The 21,210-nt window shown below is 35.7% G+C and overlaps 1 protein-coding gene across 5 annotated transcripts in view; it reads left to right on the forward strand.

Annotated features, from left to right (window-relative positions):
• Positions 1-21,210, forward strand: part of LOC121370644 (probable methyltransferase TARBP1) — a 124,444-nt gene that overhangs the window by 51,913 nt on the left and 51,321 nt on the right. For all 5 annotated transcript variants that reach the window (XR_005957709.1, XM_041496012.1, XM_041496011.1 and 2 more), the window contains exons 11-18: positions 2,807-2,910; positions 4,635-4,787; positions 7,397-7,575; positions 13,061-13,271; positions 13,696-13,881; positions 14,369-14,541; positions 15,252-15,323; positions 20,242-20,476. Coding sequence is in view for 4 of the 5 variants with exons in the window: in XM_041496012.1 (XP_041351946.1) it covers positions 2,807-2,910; positions 4,635-4,787; positions 7,397-7,575; positions 13,061-13,271; positions 13,696-13,881; positions 14,369-14,541; positions 15,252-15,323; positions 20,242-20,476 (1,313 nt within the window). In the remaining variant the exon portion in view is untranslated. The remainder of the gene's footprint in view (positions 1-2,806; positions 2,911-4,634; positions 4,788-7,396; positions 7,576-13,060; positions 13,272-13,695; positions 13,882-14,368; positions 14,542-15,251; positions 15,324-20,241; positions 20,477-21,210) is intronic.

Here is a 21,210-nt window from a genome sequence, read left to right on the forward strand (position 1 = left end):
TTGCTACATAACTGCATACACTATTGGATTGAGGTAAAATTTTGTGTTGTATTCTGTTCACTATTAAGTATAGAAAAAGTAATAAAATCGGCAAATAATTACAATCAATTATGGATAAAATAATGCAATTTTATAAGCACTTGGATTGGGGGTGGGGCATTTTGTTCACAATCAAACAAGTTGACATTTTGTCTGACTTTCTAGCTGACATGCTGCAATTTCATTTGAAAATGAAATACAGTTGATATCTTTCCATAAAACCAAGCTGAAAAATTAATTTTGTTAAATATACCTTTTAAAAATTACAACAACAAAAAATAACATTACCCTGTCACTGCGATGAAGTCAACAAAATGTCCATAATTAAAATGCGTTGAATGCGTCGTTAAATAAAACATTTTTTTCTTTCTTTATCTGTCTGTACGTCTGTCCCATTTATAGTTTTCTGAATGTTTTTTCACAATGTCTCAAGATATTGTACTGTTACAGATCAAGTTTAACTTTGGTCTCACTACATAGTTCACTTTCGGCTGAGAGTTCATTCATCACGGTCCACTATATCAGTGTTCTAGCTAGGATTCATGGGTGCTCAACTGGCAGGGACTGGTAAAAAAAAACCCATTGGTGTCTATACATGTAGATGTGGAAAATGTAGTGCTGTACAGCTCCTCAGGGTATGAGATGTTGCTAGGGCCTACATGAGTCCAAAATATTGGACTCGAGTACTCGAGGGTCAAACTCGACCTGAACTCGAGTACCAGCCATTAGATGATAATGAGACTAAGGAATAAAGTAAAATAGCAATATGCATCTTAATTCCAGCGCTGAACATGGATGCCAAATCATGCCATTTTATTGCATTGCACACATTCAACTTTTGTTTTCCCTTCATGTCTTATAGTCCTATAATGTAAACAACAGCAAGTATATGGCAAAATGACATAAAAAATACAATTACATGAGAGTGCTCTTCCTTGCACGGGTACTATAGTCCTGTGAATGGACTTGAGTCTTGCTACGCGTATCTGTGCCCAAGTACCCTATAGATGGTACCAAGCAAATTTTGGAAAATAGTGGTGAGGGCCGACTCCACTTCCTCTTTCTTCTTAAGAGTGAAGGGGTCAATCTTCCAGTGCTGCCAAGACAGGTTGGGACAGGTAGAGGCTAAACATGAGCAACCGTGGTGTTCTGCAGAATAACTATTGTACAAGTCAAGGAACAAATCAACTACATTCGGTCAGGAAAATGATGTGGAGGCAAGGAATCTTGCCAAAATATAATCCACCCTGATGCTGCAGATTGTCAAAATGAGAAGCATCCTAGCGTTCAATCAGTATGGACAGTCATCAGCTGGTTGCCCACTGAGCGAACAATATGATTTGAAATTTGTGCACCCCTTATTGTTTTAGCACAAGAGTGCATTCTGTAAGACAAAACATCATAAAACAATTGATGTACATGTATATATTTTGTTGTTGCTGTAATGTTAAATTATGTGAATTTTTATATATATATTTATCCTCCATTATCATACCTATTTACATTTATATTAGTCCCCTACTGGTTCAACTAGAGGGGAATATAGGTTTTTATCTCCATCCTCCATTGGTTGGTCGGTCTGTCTGTCCGTCCGTCTGTCCCACATGTAGTTTACTGGATATTTTTATCAATTATTGACCGTCATTTCGGGCAATATCATGTTTTATGGACCGAAGAAATTGATATTGACCGATGCCAACAGCCAAGGTCAGTATCAATTTCTTCGGTCCATAATACATCATATTGCCCGAAAGGTGGTCAATAATTGTTTTATTACATAATGTTATCCATAAGACTCGTACATTCCTGCTTTGTTTATCAGAATCGAAATACACCAACGCTTATAATTTCCCGCAATGCGTTAAAACTGATGGGATTTAGTGACGTCCCATCTATGACATTGTATGACACGCAGAGGAATGTGGAAATAAACAGTTGAAACATTACCAAGACAAAAAATCTAATTCGAGACATTATAGCCAGCAAGTGTGCCAAAATCATATTAATAGCAAAATAAAACACAAAATGTGATAAATCTGAACATACATTTATACTGAATAGTTACTGATTACCTTCAAATGCATTTTTATTTGAAGCATAAAATCCTGAGAGTGCCGGTTCCAACTGTATTTTGATGTATCATGTACGTTTCTAAATCTGCGATATATTCCATACACAATTTGACGATTACTGACCTTGTTTTTGTCGTATTTGCGGAATTAAACTCAGTATGACTAAAGATGTTATCTTTTTGCAGAAGGACAGCAAAACGTTTTGTCTCAAGTTTGTGCTTGTTTACATTAGAATTAGCAGTTGACGTTGCATTACGTTACCTACTCATTAATTGGATAGAATTTTGTCTCATCTTTATTTTCATTGGTCAGGGCAGTATCACTTTTGATGGACCGGTGAGACCGTCTCAGAGCAATATCACTATTTACGGATGGTCATGTGACTGGTTTTTGACCGATAAGAATGCAGATATATTTTCATTATGTAATAATTGTTAGAATGCCTTGAGATACTGAAGATATTGAGATGAAATTTTGTATATACTGTAACTGATAAAATTTATCTTGCATGGTGATTTACCCACTTTTTAAAAGTATTTCTTGTAGGTCTGTGGGATTTTGTGCTGAGATCCTGTTGCATTTTGCCTGGTGAAATCTTACAGTAGAATTTATTCCTTGATATGTATTTTTCAATTTCTTAATGAATTTCATTACTATACCATGTATTTTATAGTTAGTTTTTTCATCTTTTTCAGTATGTGACAATCCTGTCGACTCAAGTATACAACATGCTTTTTTTGTGTGTCAAAAAGAACTGTATGACTACATTGCATCAAGAGTTAACAGTGACTATTCAGAGGTTTAAAAAACATTCTTTGACATAATCTTTGATTGACCAAAATCATCCCAACTTACCTTTTTCTTTTTTTTTGCTTATTTTTCTTTATACAATAATACTAATGGATTATACAGGGCTCGAACTTAACAACATGCAGCACCGACTGCAATTGCCTTAGTTGAGATATAAATTGCCGTGGTTTGGGAGCATCACCGATGACACTTTTGTGCCGCTGGATAAAAATTACTGTCGTCAGTAAAACTTCTCAACAGCAGCAGTATTTAACATTTGTACAATTGAAATATGTCTACATTCAACAAAATAACCTTTCAGTGATATTTATTTGCCATAGGCAGGCTCAAAATTGCTGTCTGTAGGCCATTCATCCATGGCAAGTAAAAAAAACCCAGTGTTGTGGGTGACAAATTCTTAAGTTCAAGCCCTGGTATATTAAAAAAAACCTCATGTTTTTAACCCGTTCAGTTGTATGAAGTATGGGACATGTCAACTTGTACTGTCTAGTACATGTACATTGAAGAAACATAGGAATAAAAGGGTTGTCCTGATTTACAAATATTGGGGTTTTTTGTATGGTATCACACAGACTTCTTCTTATAAACCTTGTGTGCACCCAAAATGCATGTAATATGTATACAGTTATGATGAAAGGCATTATAAAAAAACAGTACAATTTGTCCTGTCAGGTTTTTGATTATACTAAAAATTTTGACATGTCAAATGTGGTTTCAGTTGGTAAGATGATGGTAAGATTAGTAGCAAAGCCCCAGTATTTCTGTGTATGTGCTGACGTGTATTTTGACACCTAATAGCTGATGTGTATTATTATGCTGGAGTGTTGCTTCTCATGCATTCAATATTGGCTGAAGAAACTTAAATGGTCAGGTTCCATCTTTGCAATCAACATATTCTGATGTTAGTTCAGATAAGTCTCATGATTGCATTATTCATTCTAACGGAATATTCGGGTTCTGGCACACTTTTACTGGGAACAAATATGCATCCACTTTCTTTCTAATGCACTGTTTGTTCTTTATAAATGGCACACAGATTTGCTGGCAGGTGTATATCTGACAGTTAACAATAATTTGTCAAATAGTTATAACTTTGAAAATTGTTTTTAAGTGTGGCCAGTTTGGGCCATAGATGACTTAAACACACTGGATTAACTGTGATTGATTATGCATGCCAGTAAAAGGTACTGAATACAAGTTCTATTGTTTAACACTAGTATCTTGGGACCAGGGTGGGAAAGTAATAAAACATATCGCATTATGTTAAGTTGAGTTACCCTTGTCAGTTCTTGTTAATTGACAGTTTGGGATATACTGATATCAACTATTTTTTATTCATTTACGATTTATATGGGGAAAAGGTCACAGTCTCTGGTGAAATGATCGTTACAATGGCAAACTCTATATATCTGCAACATGGCTGATAAAGAGGGTTGACTACATGTATATACATAACGTGCTGTTCTAAGTAGAATAATACACTCTGGACACATATCTTATATAGGAATTGGACGGTTTGTGGTGGGCTTTTTTTTATCCTTTTGTCTTATCCTCTCCTTAGCTAACCCAAATGTTATTCAGTGATGCTTAAAAGATATATGCTTGAATTTTATTTTATTTTTCACTTTCAAGAAAGAAGTTAGAAAGTTAATTGTATTAATTTTAATATGAGTCACAGCATTTTTTGAAATTGTCTTCTTGATTATGTTTCAGATAAGAGATCTTTCACTGGTCAGTATATACACTGAAGTAATACAGATTTTCCACAAATATGCAATGCCAGGAGATGCTTGGTCTTCACGGTCCCTGACAGACCTCTGCACACGATGTATTCAAACTCTGAAGGTTGTGCAAAGTGTGGCTGAAGTAAATGTTTGTTTGTGTTAATAAATACATGTACTTGATACTCAAAGTTTTTGTGCAGTGACAAAATCAAATGGAAGTAAATCTTTTTTTAATCACATAAACGAAAGTTGATTCTAGTAAATGAAATGCGTGCCATGGCATTATACTGAATGAAACTCATGAGAATATGCAGGGCAGGTGTATAACATCACCACAGACTTCATATTGTGTTTCTATTTGCATGGAAATGAAGGGCAACTTCCCATTGTGGATTTAAATAGCCCAGTGGCACACCAGTAGTCACTAAAGGATAAGCTTGGCATTAAATATGGTGTTTTAATAGGAATGACAATTATATGATTGACAATTAGGAAAAAAAACCCAGAAATTTGTCACCGATTTTCAGATGGCTTAATTTCAAAATGTCAAATGAAGCGACATTGTTGCATTATGGAGAACTGTTATGTTATTTAGGATTGGCCATAACTGGTTCAACAAAGGCCATGGTTTGTGTTATCCTGCCTGTGGCAAGCGCAAATAAAAGATCCCTTGCTGCCAATCGGAAAGAGTAGCCCATGAAGTGGCGACAGCGGGTTTCCTCTCAAAATCTGTGTGGTCCTTAACCATATGTCTGACGCCATATAACCGTAAATAAAATGTGTTGAGTGCATCGTTAAATAAAACATTTCTTTCTTTTATTTTATGATTGGATTTAAGTAAAGAAAATTTGATTGATGTCATACAAACCTTTCACATTGAGTATGAAAATTCTCACTAGTGAACATTTTTGTTCATTTCAGTATCGTCAATATAATATATTATGAATAAAAATAATGCTTTATGCTCACCAGAGGCTTGCACAATGCAATTTTTATTCCTAATATAGTGAAATCCCTCAAGACTGGACCCTCGCTAAACCGGAATTCTCTCAAAATCAGATGTTTTACATGGTTCCGTGATTTATGCATTTTTTAACACTAAACAGAAAACCTCTCTAAACTGAAAACTGGATAAATAATTCAGTCCGAAACTCTTTATTTAATGCTCATTGTACCTCTTAAAACCAGACTATTGGACCATTATCAATCATTATGGTACCACTAATTGATGAGTTTATTGTCACTTTGTTGTCTTCGGCCAGATTATCTGACAGCAAACATAGCTAGTGCAAAATACAGATGCTCAGGTTAGCATATAGGGTGTATACATGTACATGAATAAATACTACCACCCCTCAACCTTAAAGTGTATCAGAACAAATTGCTGCTCATTTCAGAGATAACGGGTAGTGTTTATGACTACCCTATTTCCACACAAAATTTGAGTACTTTTTTTTATAGTTACCCCATACATGTTTCAAACACAAGGCTACTTGACCAAGTGGTACTAGATGAAATAAAATTGCATACATTTTTGCCTAGATGAAAGTAATTTTTTTTTACAACCAACACACTCACATTTATCACCAATCACAGGACTTGTGGTGTTAACTCCTCTATCAAAAGTTGAGTTCACCTTGAACTTTGATCCAACCGGAAGTTACTTGGTTTAGTACTACCATTAGATGTGTAATCAACATTACATATGACTGGGTATAGTTGGAAAATAATAATTAAGCAATTAAAGATAAAGTGATATCCTTCACAAACAAAACAACAATGAATTTATTGTTTGAATTTGATTTTGTTTTAAAACCATTTATTTACCAAAGTAAAGAGTAGGCAAAAGTAATATTGTCTTTGCAGTGTCTAAAAGATGTCAGTAGCATTTCATTGCCATATCAATTTTCAACATGAAACATCCGTATTTGAACTATCAATATCACTTGATGATAAACTTAAAATCATTAAAAGTTTTTAAAATATATAAGCAAACATTAAAATCTGTGAAGTCAAAGATTCTTTATTTATTACCCATATGGGCTCAAATATACGGGGTAATATTTTTTCGATCTCTGCACAGTGTGCAGATTGCTTCTACAGTCACTGATTGGCTGGCTTTAAAAAGACAAGATTTGATTGGCAATTACATACTGCCGGGACTACTTTTTGTTCATTCATGATTCCATTCATCGGTCAAACTATTACTACGAACTTCAAATATTTTTTTACGATACGAACATTTACGGAATTAAAAATCAAAATATATGTACAAATGTTTAAAAATGTTTTTATTTTATTATTTTGACTGGGTTTTTTTGGAACTATTCTTTGGTGGATATTGTTGGGTGTGCACCGGTAACGGCGTGTATGAATATATCGTTATGGCTGGTAGAGCTTGTTAATTAATGCTGTAAAATCCTCGCCAGAGGCTTGGGTTTACAACATTAATTCACTCGGGACAGATAATCCGTAATTCCTCGTAGCTCGTTAGTTATTCTCTAATGGATACATCTTTAATATTTTTATATGGCAGAATGTGAATAAGACCACAGAGGAAACAAATGACAAAGTACAACAAAAGCTTTTGTATCAGTGCAAACCCCTGAAAACTGGATACCTCTGTAAATCTGACGGTATACATGGCCCCATGAATGTCTGGTTTAGAGGGTTTTCACTGTACATGATACTGACAGTACCAAAACACAGTCTGGTAATAGCCTCTATAATATAAATGAATGTTGATTTCAGAAATCATTGCAACATCAGATGCTGCAAATTGCAGCCATCAGTGTTCTGTCCACCGTCTGTCTACTGATCGATGATGACAGTGATGTTAAGAGTTGGCAGTCAGTTGCACAGTGTATCTTTGATTATGTTATCAGCATGAAACTTGATACATCTTTTACCAAAGAAGAGGCTGTCACTGAGTACGTATTTACTAATTAATGTTCTGTTGAATAGTCACATTGTCATTGTATCTGTTCTACTGTATCATTTTGTTAAGATTTATGTATGACAGTCATTGTTACTACTGTAAAACTCTATTCATTCATTCATATTACTCTTTATTGAATAGTGTTACTGCTGATATTTTGTAATTATTACTGCCACTGACTAGATCTAAATATACAGATTACTTATAAAAAAATTCTGTTAATAAAATACTCTTATTGTCTAACTGAAAGGATCTATCTCACTTGCAGACCTTGTCTTTTAAGGTGCGATCGTGTTCGTACAGCACACATGATTTCAATCTGGAGAAGTGTGAAATATAATGCATGTTACATTTAACAGAGTGAGCTTCGTGGTCTAGTGGATAAGCTGCTGGACAATCAAACTGACAACAGTGGTTCAAATCCCGTCAAAGCTGGCTCACACATTCATTCATCTTTCTCGTCTATCACCCTCTGCCATTGATTCTCATTATCTTAATATAAAAAACACTTTCCAATTTCTCCCACGATTTCAATCTGTTTCGACCCTTTCTGTCAGTTTTCTCTTACTTGTCTCAACTTCCTCCATGGGTGCAGTCTCTGTGTATTTCCCTGCACCCACCTGGCATCCTAGTCCTCTGCTGCTAATAAAGCCAAAGCTAACGACACTAAAGTACAACCCCAGTCATGTTTAGAATTACTGTGTTTCTCTTAGTTATCTATTGTCTTCTAATTTAATGCCTCGCTTACTCAGGGATATTGACAATCAGGGAACGGCTGGTTTGACCTGTTTAATGTGGGTAGCAGTTTGGATAACGTTTCACATTTGTACAAGATAATACGTTTTTTTATCGATATATTGCCCTGTAGGTTATTTGAGCAACTGACATCACTACCATATACACTGAACACGAGCATGCATTATTGTGTCACATTGTATTGTGCATTAAATTCTTTTGTTTTGGGTGGTTAGAGAGAGGAGTTTGTTAAATTGCTTACCACTCCAGGTGGGCATTGGGGGTGGGGGGGGGGGAGCAAAAGCGAAAACGGGACAATGGTTTAGGATTAAACTTGACAAAATAGGGTAGTCAGGCAGTTTTAAAAAACTATTAAATTATTAATTTATTTTTAAAACTTCATTCACCTGTACAGGTCGAGATAAAATTTCAGTAAATAATACTAATACTAATAATACTAAAAAGTTTTTCAGTCCTGTATAAAGTGTGTTTTTATTGATCAGAAATTTGGGCTAGTGCTTTATTTTAGTGGGTTAGTGGAATTTACAAACCCACTAGCCCTGTGGCTAGTGACTTTTAAAAAAAATTGTTATATCCTGCAGGATGTATTCCAAATTATCCTCCCAAAGCCCTGACCAAGTATTGTTATTTTTCAGGCTATTATAAATTCCAAGATGGCCACCCTGGCCTCTGATTGACAGAGACTTTTTTTTTTTACTTCTTTTTAAATTATACCAGTCTCATTTCATCCAAACGTGATTCAAACAATGTCTCTCATGGCCCTGACCAAGTTCTATAATTTTTCGGGCCAGTTCAAAATCCAAGATGACCACCCTGGCCTCTGATTGACTAAGACATTTTTTACTTCTTCTCAAGGTCCACCAAGCAGGTTTCAATCAAACTCAGTCCAAATTATTCTCTCATGGCACATACTAAGTGTTGTTATTTTGGGGGTTGATTCAAAATTCAAGATGATTGCCCTGGCCTCTGATTAACTGAGATCTTGCTTAGTTCTAAACTTCAACCAGCCAGGTTTCAATCAAACTTGGTCTAAATGATCCTCTCATGGCACTTGACAAGAGTTGTCATTTTTGGGGCTGTTCACAAAATCCAAGATGGCCACTCTGGCCTTTGATTGATGAGTCATTTTTAACTTCTCAAGGTACAAGCAGATTTCTACCAAATGTATTCCAAATTATCCTCCTATGGCCCTGACCATGCAAGTATTGATATTTTTCAGGCCAATTCAAAATCCAAGAGCCAATTCAAAATCCAAGATGGGCAGCCTGATCTCTGATTGGCTCAGACATTTTTAATGTCTTCTTGGATTTCACCTAAACATGGTCCAAGTCATCCTCTTATGGCCCATGCATATATGTTGTTATTTATGGGACCAATTGAAAATCTAATAATTATAAGATGATCCAGTTTTAACCATATTACATCATCATATATATATATATATATATATATATATATACAGTAGAATCTCATTGGCTCGAACACTGTCGGTGCATCAAAGTCTGTTCGATCCATCGGGTAGTTCGAACCATGCATTCGGCCATTGTTGGGTGCTTCTGTAACACAAAAACCAATCGGAACACATCGCATAGTTCCGTAAAACTGGCTTGGGCGAGATGGTACTATTGACTCATGAGTAACGAAGTCGTCGTCAAATGTCGGATGAGATACATATTTGTAACTATTATTTATCACCGTTAAATAAACAAATAACAAACAGACTGGTAGTCTGTATTTATAAATATTTATTTATTTAAAAAATCGTTCTTTACTATGCTGTTGTAGAATCTTTCGCGACATATTGACAACGCTGAGAAAAAAATGAATGCATGAAGCACAGGAGGAGGGCCTTTACCTGTTGTTGTTGCAATCACTACATTACAATGATCTCTCCTGTATTTCAAGTTAAAAACAGAATATTCCGACGCCCAGGCATAGAGTAGCGATTAAAATGATTAAAGTAAACCGGCGAGGCCTGGCGAGGCTCACCAATTGATTGGTGTTACAGGCAAGGTTCAATCAGCTAACGATTGTCGTAGTACAATTGTCTGTACTAGAAAGATAATTACCAATAGGTGCTAAATAAACAACATGATAAGCCGGCATATGATCTAGGATTAATTCGTTCCACTTCCAAATTTATAATAACTTACTTTGAGACTGACGTAAAAGGGTCGATAAAAAATTTGTACATAAATATTTTTTGTATTTCTTCGGATAGACTTAGTCGTTCGAGCTAAATATATTTAATTTTACAGTTAGGACCAATAAACTGGTTCGAGAGAAAGCTTCTGTTTGACCCTAGGGGTATTCAACCAATCAGCACCAAAATAAAAGGGTTTAATAGAGAAAAAAATCGGGACATTGTTCTTGGTTCGAGAATACTGGTAGGTTCGACCGTTGGGCGTTCGAGCCAATGAGATTCTACTGTATATATATATATATATATATATTAATATTTTAAAAATTGTTTATTATTATGGAAAATACTATCTAAATCTGTTACATGTATGTTTGGTTGTTTAACCACTGTTCCCATTGAATTTGATAAATCATGTGACCAGTTACGAATTAAAAACAAATAAACATGAAAATTATTTGGACTTATTTTTGTTCTGTTCATTTTCAACTACACAAACTAATTATTTTTTTTAACCTTGCGCAAGCTTCCACAAATAGAGACATGCTTGCAGGAAGCTTGCACAGTTAAAGATATGCATGCAGCAAGCTTGCACAGTTAAAGATATGCATGCAGCAAGCTTGCAAAAATGAAAATATGCTTACCGGAATATTGCACAGTTGAAGATGTGCATGCAGTAAGCTTGCACATGCTTGCAAAAATGAAAACACGCTTGTTGGAAGCCAGTACAGTTGAAGATATGCATGCAGCAAGCCTGCACATGCTTATACAAATGAAAACATGCATGCAGCAAATTTGCAGAATTACTGACTACCTTACGCGAATTAAATCTTTGCTTGCCAATAGCTTGCATTGCATGCACTACTTTGTGTCAACCTAGCCGCAAGCATGCATTTATGTTTTGGTATAGCTGTACCTGACTCTTGCATACCATTCAACTGACAAAAACATGCGTACAAAACTTTCAACCAAAATAATAATGTACCATATTATTATTGATATACACTACAGTACGAAATAAAATAAACATTAAATACTGTATATTAACTAGCATAAATACTGGATCTTGACAAAATGGCTGCCTCCACACTTTTATAAAATCCTAAATTCCATAAAAAGTTTGTTATTAATGGACCAGTTTTAATTATTTAAAGGTATTTGTATGTTTCCCATCATAAAAAATGCATTAAAACAAAAATGTTAAGCGTTAATAATGCTGTATTATTATTTTTTTCTTATGAAAATATACAAATTATTGAAGTATGGATAATGCTTATTAAATGTAAGTGTTTATTAAGGTATATGTACCATTCCACTGAACATATTAGTTTTATTCAGCAATTTCTTTTCAATGTGCAGATTACAGCAATTCTAATATAAACATTGATTTATCTCGAAATAGTGTGTTAAAAATGTCAAAAGAAAATAATAATAACAGTATTTTATTAGAAATGGATATTTTGAAATTGATATAGGATAGTGTTTATGGTTAGTGTAGATACCTCTCATGATTAACCTTTACGTGTCATTTTGAAGGTTATTTAATGTTGTCAGGGTCAAGATTGGGGAAATTAATATTACTCATAATTTTATTTTATTTTTATTTTACTTTTTACTTGTTATCATGCAAAATGTAATATTTTGAGATAAATGCATTTTTTCTTCTAAATTCTCTAATGTTTGTATGTAAATTGTAAGGTATTCTGATTAATTAGAGCAATCAAGAGAAAACCAAAAATAGCAAGTTTAAAAAAATGCTTTAGCCACATAGATATTAAAAATGCTACACACCATAAACCTTACCCTATACAGATCTCAACAGTCATGGGAACCCATTTTTAACAAAACACTGCTGATATTTTTGTTTGGAAATGTTTTAGACATTATTAAACACTGTTTTGAGATAAATTGATTTTTGTATCAATATTCCCGTTGGTTTACATGTAAATTGTAATATACATGTATAATGATCCAGTATAATCATATTAATAAAGAATAAAGGTTAAGCAGCATATTTTAAAAAGCATTATCCTCGAAGATACCATAAAATATATATTTAAAAAAGCAACTTTTCATAATTTGACCCACATGACCCCAAAATTACCTCTAAAGATTAAACTTGTATGAGTATCTACCCTCACCATTCACCATAAACCTTATATAGGCAGACTTAACCAACTCTAAGAAAACATGCTATCTTTATAGGGAAGTTAGAATCTAATTTTTTTTTAATTTCCCCAAAATAACATGGATTTTCATTCAAGATATACATGTATTTATGAACAAATATTTGAAAAAATTAGCTTTTTATAACCCATTTAAATGTGCATGTTCATTTCACATTGGCCACTTCTTGACTATGTTTTCTTTTGTCTTTACCAAGGGTCCATATCTACCATATGTTTGTTGAGATCAATATCTTTTATTCAGTGTTTATACATTTCGTGATATTCAAGCTTAATAAAACTTTATCTAAAATATTTAATATGATATCATTTAAAAATTAAAACTGAAACTATCTTTAAAAAGCTGAACTTAAATAAAAGATACACTAAAATATTTTATTTTATTTGTATTACAGTGATGGAAATGGTGATGGAAAAAGAAACTGGGGAAAAGTTGTTTCTCGCTTTATGACTGCTCAGTGGCAGCTTGTTTGTTTTTGTCTGAGAAGATTGCCATGCAGTGTTCCAGCAGAATGTCTCTTTTATAAATGTCTAGAAGCTTTTGACACTGGATCATGGGAGTCAGACTTACCTGTCATGGATTGCCTAGCTGCTTTGTTGCCTCAGGCATGTAATACATAACAGATATTTTATATTTTTAATCTTAAAATATCATTTGTATCTCATCTTAAGAAGTCTGATGTTTCACTGAATGTTATACAATAGATAATTAACAATCGATGCTAACATTAGCGTCAGTGATGTAGTGGTTAAACCACTGGACATAACGTGATATTTCATCAAACTGATCAGTATGTATTCTTTTGAGTGTCAGTTTATTGTCTTGTTTGAACTAAGATTGGATGAAAGCACTTTAAATGTATGATGTCAGCATACTAATGCTAGTAATTTTTAATACATGTATCAAACTGAGTGTAATCTCCACAGGGAAATAAAAATAGGAAAAACCAGTTCTACTGTAACAGCATATGGCTTTTGTTGCTTATTTTGCTTAGCTATTGTTAAAATATGTTCTTGTTTTTTATTCTAGTTGTTGACATGTAATGTTAAACCAGAACAACTGACCATGGCTATTGATTTAGCCTGGGTAAAGACAAATGAGGAACATCACACTGCTGGCTTCTGGCTTAAACTGAGATCATTTATTAACATGGCTTTTCAAAATTCACTTCTACACCAACCAAAAGATTCCATTATTTTACAACATTTACTGAAGGTATGTAAAATTATGTTTATTTAAATGAACTTAGTACAAAATGAGGTGCAATAATTATTATGTAACCGGACATGATTCATAAATCTTTAAACTTAAGCTTTGTAAAGTCTTCTCTTTTTTTTTACCCTAAAGTCTTCTCTTTTTTTACCCTTAAAGAGGAGCTAAAGTTCATGAATAACATTCAGAATTGTAGTATATCTATCCAAAATTCTGCCTTTGTTGAATGCTTCTGTGGTCTGTGTTTCATATCTGTCTGTGTCAGTTTTAATTTTCATCTATTAAGTATTAGTAATTCTAGTCTATTAGTTTTAATGTTCTGTGAAATTGACTTGACCATGAATGCACAACAAACAGATGTTGTCTGTCAGTATAATTGTAATGTATTTAATAATGAATGCTAGTTCATTACTTTTAATGGTAGAAAACTTAATTTTTCATGAGCATATAAAAGTTATGAAGACCTGATGGTCTAATTTATTTTTCCCAGTATGCACGCAAATTGTTTTCATTTGGAGATGACAAGACTGGTGTTTTAAACTTATTGGTTGAGAAACTCTGTGATGTGTGGCACTCTCTGGATGGCATCTTCATAGCTGAGAAACTTATTACTCTTTTAACTGATGCCTGCATTTTTGGTGAAATCTACAAAAAGGCTGACAAGTATGTACAGATTTTTGTAATTTTTATACCTGAATTTACACAATAGTCATAAACTGTAAATCAGGAAATGTTAATAGTGAGCATAAAAGTTTAGCATTTTTAGTGAGGCTATTCAAGACACAAATATTTTATGATGCTAAATTTAATTGATGTATCGTGAATGTCTCTAACTGCATTATGTTTAAAACTCTGTTCGGTTTGTTTTCTCATGTACTGTTCGTGCAATCAACATTTGATTTTTTTGTTGTTAATTTGTGAGGTTTTTCTTCACAGTTTGGGAACATTTCCATTAACAATAAAGTTCAGAGAAGCAAGTATCTAAATACAAAACTTTACAAACCCCCACCTCGGTCAATAAAACATGACATAGATGTATGTAACCTGACCTCTTTTTACTTATATTTTCTCCTCTTATCTTCTATTCCTCTCTCCAAACTGGGTGTTTGTAATAATTATGTAATTAAATACTGTTTAACCCCCAAAAAAGCAAGTCACAGAAATCAAGCAGAAAAAAATTACTCAAATGAAGAAGCTTGTGGTGAATATACAACATACACATGTATATTAAATATACCATTTGTATGTTGTATCAAGTAGAAAAATCTTGACAATAGCCAATACATTTAAAGATTTTTTTCTTCTCACAGCTTAGTTATGAAAGAGTTTGTCATAAAACTAGGAGGATTATAGAAGATGTTTTGTTTTTCCAGCCTCTTCCCTGATGTTTGGGCATATTTTGTGACATTGCAGGATGAAGTGGCAGTCAATGAAATTCTTCCAAGGTTGGTTATTAGTCCCCTACTGTAGGTTTCATCTCCATCCTTCTGTCTGACTATGTCATTGTGAATGTTGATATTACTCACTGATCGGTTGTGGGTTTTTGTTGGGTTTTTAAAATACATTAATTATTGAGAGTATTATTGTATTATTTTAGTAGTAGGCCTATACCTTGCCATTGTATATATTTGAGTATGGATTTAGTGGTTCGTATTTTGGTATATTAGTTGTTCAGTGACCTGTAATGTTATATACCTGTATTTTGTGCATTGTGTATGGAAGTATATGAAAGGGTTAACATTGTGTGAATTTTCATTGGTTTTTCTAATTTTAGTGATATCTTAAATCAATGTTGATTCAAATTAGGCAAAACATTGATAGTCACATTTACGTGCATTTGTGGCAGGATGTCCAGTATCTATGGCCACTATTCAGATCCCAATAACTTTGTTTTTCTAGCCAGAATTTTTTTGGGAACAAACTATGATTCATATCTCAATATTTAAAAAAAAAAATTATTGTTGGTATAACGGTCAAATTTATTAGCTGTCAATTCCTGAAAATTACCATGATGTTGTGTCATTATTGTCAAGTGAAAATACTCACCAAAAACAACTCATTCAATGCAAATTTCCAGGTATTTCTCACGCAAAAACAAAAAAAACTAAAGTGGCTGTTATTAAGATTAGTGTTCTATTATTATTTCCTGTTAGTGCTTTGTACAAAATGCAGGGAAATATGAATGAGTGAATGTGGTATACAGTGTGTCGGCTTGCAGTATTCAGTGGAAGATATCTCACCCACTGAAGTCATGTTAAGTGCATGTTTAAGATTTATATTTATTTGTGTGTTCTTTCTAGTTGCCAGGTCGTGACATGTTTGGTGTATAGCTTTATCATATACTGTAACAGATTAAAAAAACATTGGCTTTCATGGCAATTTACCCATTTTTCATACTTAAGCTACTGTCACACCTTGCCGGATAGCGTTAAAGGACATTCGATGGAGAGCAAAATTTTCAATCCGTTCTCATGCGTTTCCTGTCCGTTTGTGGTTTGGCGAATGCGTTCCTTGTCAGGCAAGGTCCGGCGAGGTCCGTTTAATCCGGTGGAAAGTTTTGTGCATGCACAAAACTTGGAACAGACTCCACCGGGCAAAGGCATCCACCGGTTGTACGGTTGTTGTGCGCTGGGCATGCGTTTTGTTTGGAACTCGTGTGTTCCTCGTCCTGTACTTGTCAGTTCGCATTAGTTGATGTCCGGTGGACGTGACTCGTGGCCGGACTACTACCTGACATGCATCGGATGAACCGGAGGTGTACCGCATTTTCAGCGGACGATTACCTGATAAGGAACGCATGGGAACTGATGAATAACGGATGTGTAACGGGGTCCACAGGACAAAACTGATGACTTCAGGAAAAGTACAGTATAAGTACCGTACATGTAACGGGTCTTCACCGGGTCTGAAACGTACAGCGACATATATCCTCCGGGGTATATAATGTGGCTTCTCTATCTCACTCCCTCAAGACTTTCTGGGACCGTGAGGACCTTCATGATGGAGTGTCGTGTGAGACTCCACCTGCAGTACGAAATGGCCCTGATCCAAGCACAGATTGACCTGCTAGATGCCAATCTCAACATCTGTGTCCATGTAGAGAACAGAAGGAGGAGAAGGGGGCAGAGGAGATGGTGGTCTAGGGCATGGCTGGGCCCTGAGAGGTGGTGACAGTTTGGTCTTTATGACCAACTCATGATGGAGCTGCGGAGAGAAGACCAGAAGGCATTTGTTAACTTCATGAGGATGCCCCCTGAGATGTTTGATGAGCCAACTGGAGCCTGATATGTGCGCCCTGTGTTCAGGTCAGGTCAGGTCATAGGGCTTTACATGCACATTCAGAGCAAGCTGTTGTAGCGCACGTCTGTCTTGGGCACAAGAGACGGCCTCGGTCGGCTCCTCCGTCCAGGACAGGAAAGATTTGGGGGGTGGGGGTGGTGGGGGGAGGGACCGCCTGCACTGCACGGGGGTAATGGTGCTATGGAATTTTGAATGGAGCAAGAATTATGCCAAAAGAGAAAAGGTGTGCAAGTTTGATTGAGGAATTTGGGCGCAATTGTGAACGGTCGGTCAAAAAGAAAGCTAATATAGGTTTTGACATTAGTGAATAGAGAGTAGCTCGTTAATTAGACCTCTATGATGCTGTGGTGTCTCCCTAGGTTGCCCATAGGGCCCTTAAAAGGGCCTGACCGCTTCTAGTCGTTGCATGACAACCCAGGGGAGAATTGGCCCGGTGTTCAATTCACCAGACTATGTGAATTGTGTGTTCATTGTGCATGTTCTTCCGTTCGAAGGGCCTCGAGCAGCAACGGAGACGACTTTCACCACCGGATAATTTTCTTTCGCTCCGTCAGACGTCCGTTAACGCTATCCGGCAAGGTTTGACAGTAGCTTTATATGTATGGCTTTTGAACTTGGAGAAAGAAAAAAAAAAAAAAATGGCCAACTTCCTGAATGAAAACGGCTAACTTTTGTAAATGTTTACAACAAACTACTGCTACATGTATACTGAGCGCAAGTAGAAACTTTACAATCATATTTTTTATTGTAAATTATTTTGGAGGAAATCAGTTGAAATTTGCGTTACATAATGGATGATAAAGGTCTTCCCGATGATACTGCACTAACGGGGCGGAGTGAAAACGCACATATTGCCTTTCTGCACGTCTAAAGCGCAAAACCTGACAAACACGTGCACAGGGTCACGTGATCAACACAGTGAACGCGTATGCCTTCAAATCAATTCACACGTGTATTGTTTAACAGGAAAACACATTAAAATTTCTGGTGACAAATTAGTGACTAAATGCCACGCCTCACAAATGCAGAAAGTGAGCATGCTGTGGGTAGGCTGCACTAGGATGCAGCCGACAGACAATTCATAATCTCAGAACCCGTGTGCAACAGACAGGTGTAGTGGCGGATCGTCCGAGGCCAGGACATCCGCGTGTGACATCACGCAGAGAGGATGGACAAATCAGATTACGTCATCTCCGTAATCGGTTCGAGACGGCCACGTCCACAAGTAGACAATTGTTCAGGGGTCGGGTGTCACAATCCACCATCAGGAATCGACTGCGGACTGCTGGTCTGTGAGCTAGGAGACCATACAAAGGACCCATTTTCACGCCATTTTACCGTCGTCAACGTCTGGAATGGACCCGACGACACGTTAGATGGAATCAGAGACGCTGGAATAACGTCTTTAGTGACGAGTCACGTTTCACACTTAGGTTTGCTGATGGCAGGGTACGGGTGTGGTGTAGACCGCGAGAACGCTATGCGCAGTGTTGTGTTCAGGAGGTCGACAGATTTGGTGGTGGCAGCGTAATGGTTTGGGGTTCATTTTGTTTCCATGGTCGTTCCCAATTGATTGTCGTCCAGGGCAACCTCACTGCCGTGATCAAGTGTTGACACCAGAACTGCTGCCATTCATGTAACAACACGGTCCAGGATTGACATTTCAACAAGACAACGCTACACCCCATACAGTGATCTTGACACGCAATTTCTTGCGAAAAGCCGGTATCAGTGTCATGGATTGGCCGTCCCGTTCACCAGACCTGAATCCCATCGAACACATTTGGGATGAATTGGGAAGATGACTGAGACAGCAGGTCAACCCACCGCAGACCCTTCAAGCTCTTGGGCAGGCACTGATCAACCAATGGCGACGACTTCCAGTGCGGATTTTTAGAGGAGTTCTTTGGTCGATGAGAAGACATTGTGGTGGCTGCACGAGGCGGTCACACGCGTTATTGACTTCAGAACGTGCCACGATCTCATCATGTGAAAATCGTTTTGGGGGGTCACATGACATCAGGCGGTAATACGCAATAAATTGATCCCCACATCGACTTGTGTCAATCTGTATTGCTTCTCAAATGATATTGACATCCTTACATAGCAGTTTTATAGTCGTGCACCCTGTATTTAATTTGTGCGGTCAAATTTACGCAGTGTAAAGTTTCTACTTGTGCTCAGTATGTAACGACTACTGCTACATGTTATAAGAGTACTTCACTGTAATGAAATGACTTTGCTAATTTTAAAAAATCAAATAATTCACTATTATGTACATGTATTATGTACTTGAGCTTAGTTATATTAAAACAAAAATTCGATACGTTTTAATATGGTCAGTTAAATAATTCAGTAGTAGACCTAAATATTAAGCTTTTTCTAGTTATTCCATACTTCCTTTCCAGATTTTTGTTAATCAAAGATTTGATATTATGTAAATAATAACAATAAACATTATTAGTGAAATATGTCTTGAAATATATCTTTTGTTTACACTTCTATAATAAGTGTATATTTCTGCAACTAAAGGCAACTGAATTGTCTTCTCTTTTTTTTCTTCTTTTTTTTATGGGGAGAATGCTCCCTGATCCCTAGCATTCTTGCCCACAGCCAGTGTTCAGTTCACTATTTTGCAAACCCTCTGAACTTACATTTGAATATCCTAGACCCAACACGCTATCATGGCATGGTTAAAAAAGGTATTTTTGTTTTATAGTCAAAATATAGTGTTACATTTATAATTATTTTACAAATGACCATTAAAAATAAAGTTTCTTGCTCTTAAAATAGTTTATTAAAAGGTATGTATGATAGCTCTTTACTTGAAGAAAGTATCGAAAATTAAAAATGAATCGTCCCATCCCTACTTAGTGTTTGTCGTATGTCATGTTTGATTACATCTGGCACCATTTGAATTCCCTGAGCTATAAATAAGGTTGTGGCTGTGTCATGTTGTTTTGCCTCAATTTTGAAGTGAAACGTTCCCATTTTGAATGTCAGAAGGTCCAGTCAGTAACAAATACATGAATAGACCCACATGTTTTCTTATGTATATTACAGATTGAAAAGGAATGGTCTTGTTGTGCGCAGCATGATTGTGAATTTTCTCATTCGACTGAGACCTGAAGATAGCAAGCACACTGATCTGGCAATGAGTTTGTGGAAGGAGTTGGTACAGCGCTATCAGCTACTTGTGGATGATACAGTTTACAGGCAGTATAACAATTCACTGAGTCATCGATGCAAGCATCGCATTTTTCAAATACTGCTATTAATGGAACCATTTATTTCAGAGGTAAACATAATCATTATTATTTTGTCTCGTGAATAGCTAAATATTGAACACTTTGTTCTGTACATGTACTTAATGATGAATGTTTGACATTTAATTATTTTTTTTTACATTTAAACATTAATTGCACTAATGCACCAAAATAAAGCACCAACCCACCATTTTAACAATCTTTATACCAAGCCAAAAACATATAATATTATGTGTTTCCGAGAACCGACCCTACCTAGAAAAAAGGACTGACTTTAAAAATAATTCCATTTCAAAGCATAAATGGGGTTATGTAAAATTCTTTAGTGATATTAGACTGTTAATTAATTTCAACTAAAATATTTACATGAGTGAGATTTTACTACCACGTCACAACTTGTACATACATTGTTAGGGTACTTTATTGCTCACAGCTGACAGTTTGGTATTTCTCACTTTTGGTAACACAAAACAAAGAAATGCAATCAACAGCATTGGCCTCTATTTCATTTATAGATTCCATTCAGAGGGCATGCTGACAGAATGTCAATGGACTAAATATCAGCGATGGTGGTTTTGGGGTGGGTTTTTTACTGCAGTTTCAAATATGCCCCCATCGGATACCACGGTATTGGGAGACGAAAACTATGAGCGCACTGGTTAAATTTTGTTGCTACGTTGTTATCGCTTCACAGGTGCGTGACTGGTTACTTATATTATCGATTTTTACTCTCACGAAGTATGTGTTAAACGAGAATTGATAACCA

Source organism: Gigantopelta aegis, chromosome 4 (genome assembly GCF_016097555.1).
Source record: "Gigantopelta aegis isolate Gae_Host chromosome 4, Gae_host_genome, whole genome shotgun sequence".
NCBI lineage: Eukaryota > Metazoa > Mollusca > Gastropoda > Neomphalida > Peltospiridae > Gigantopelta > Gigantopelta aegis.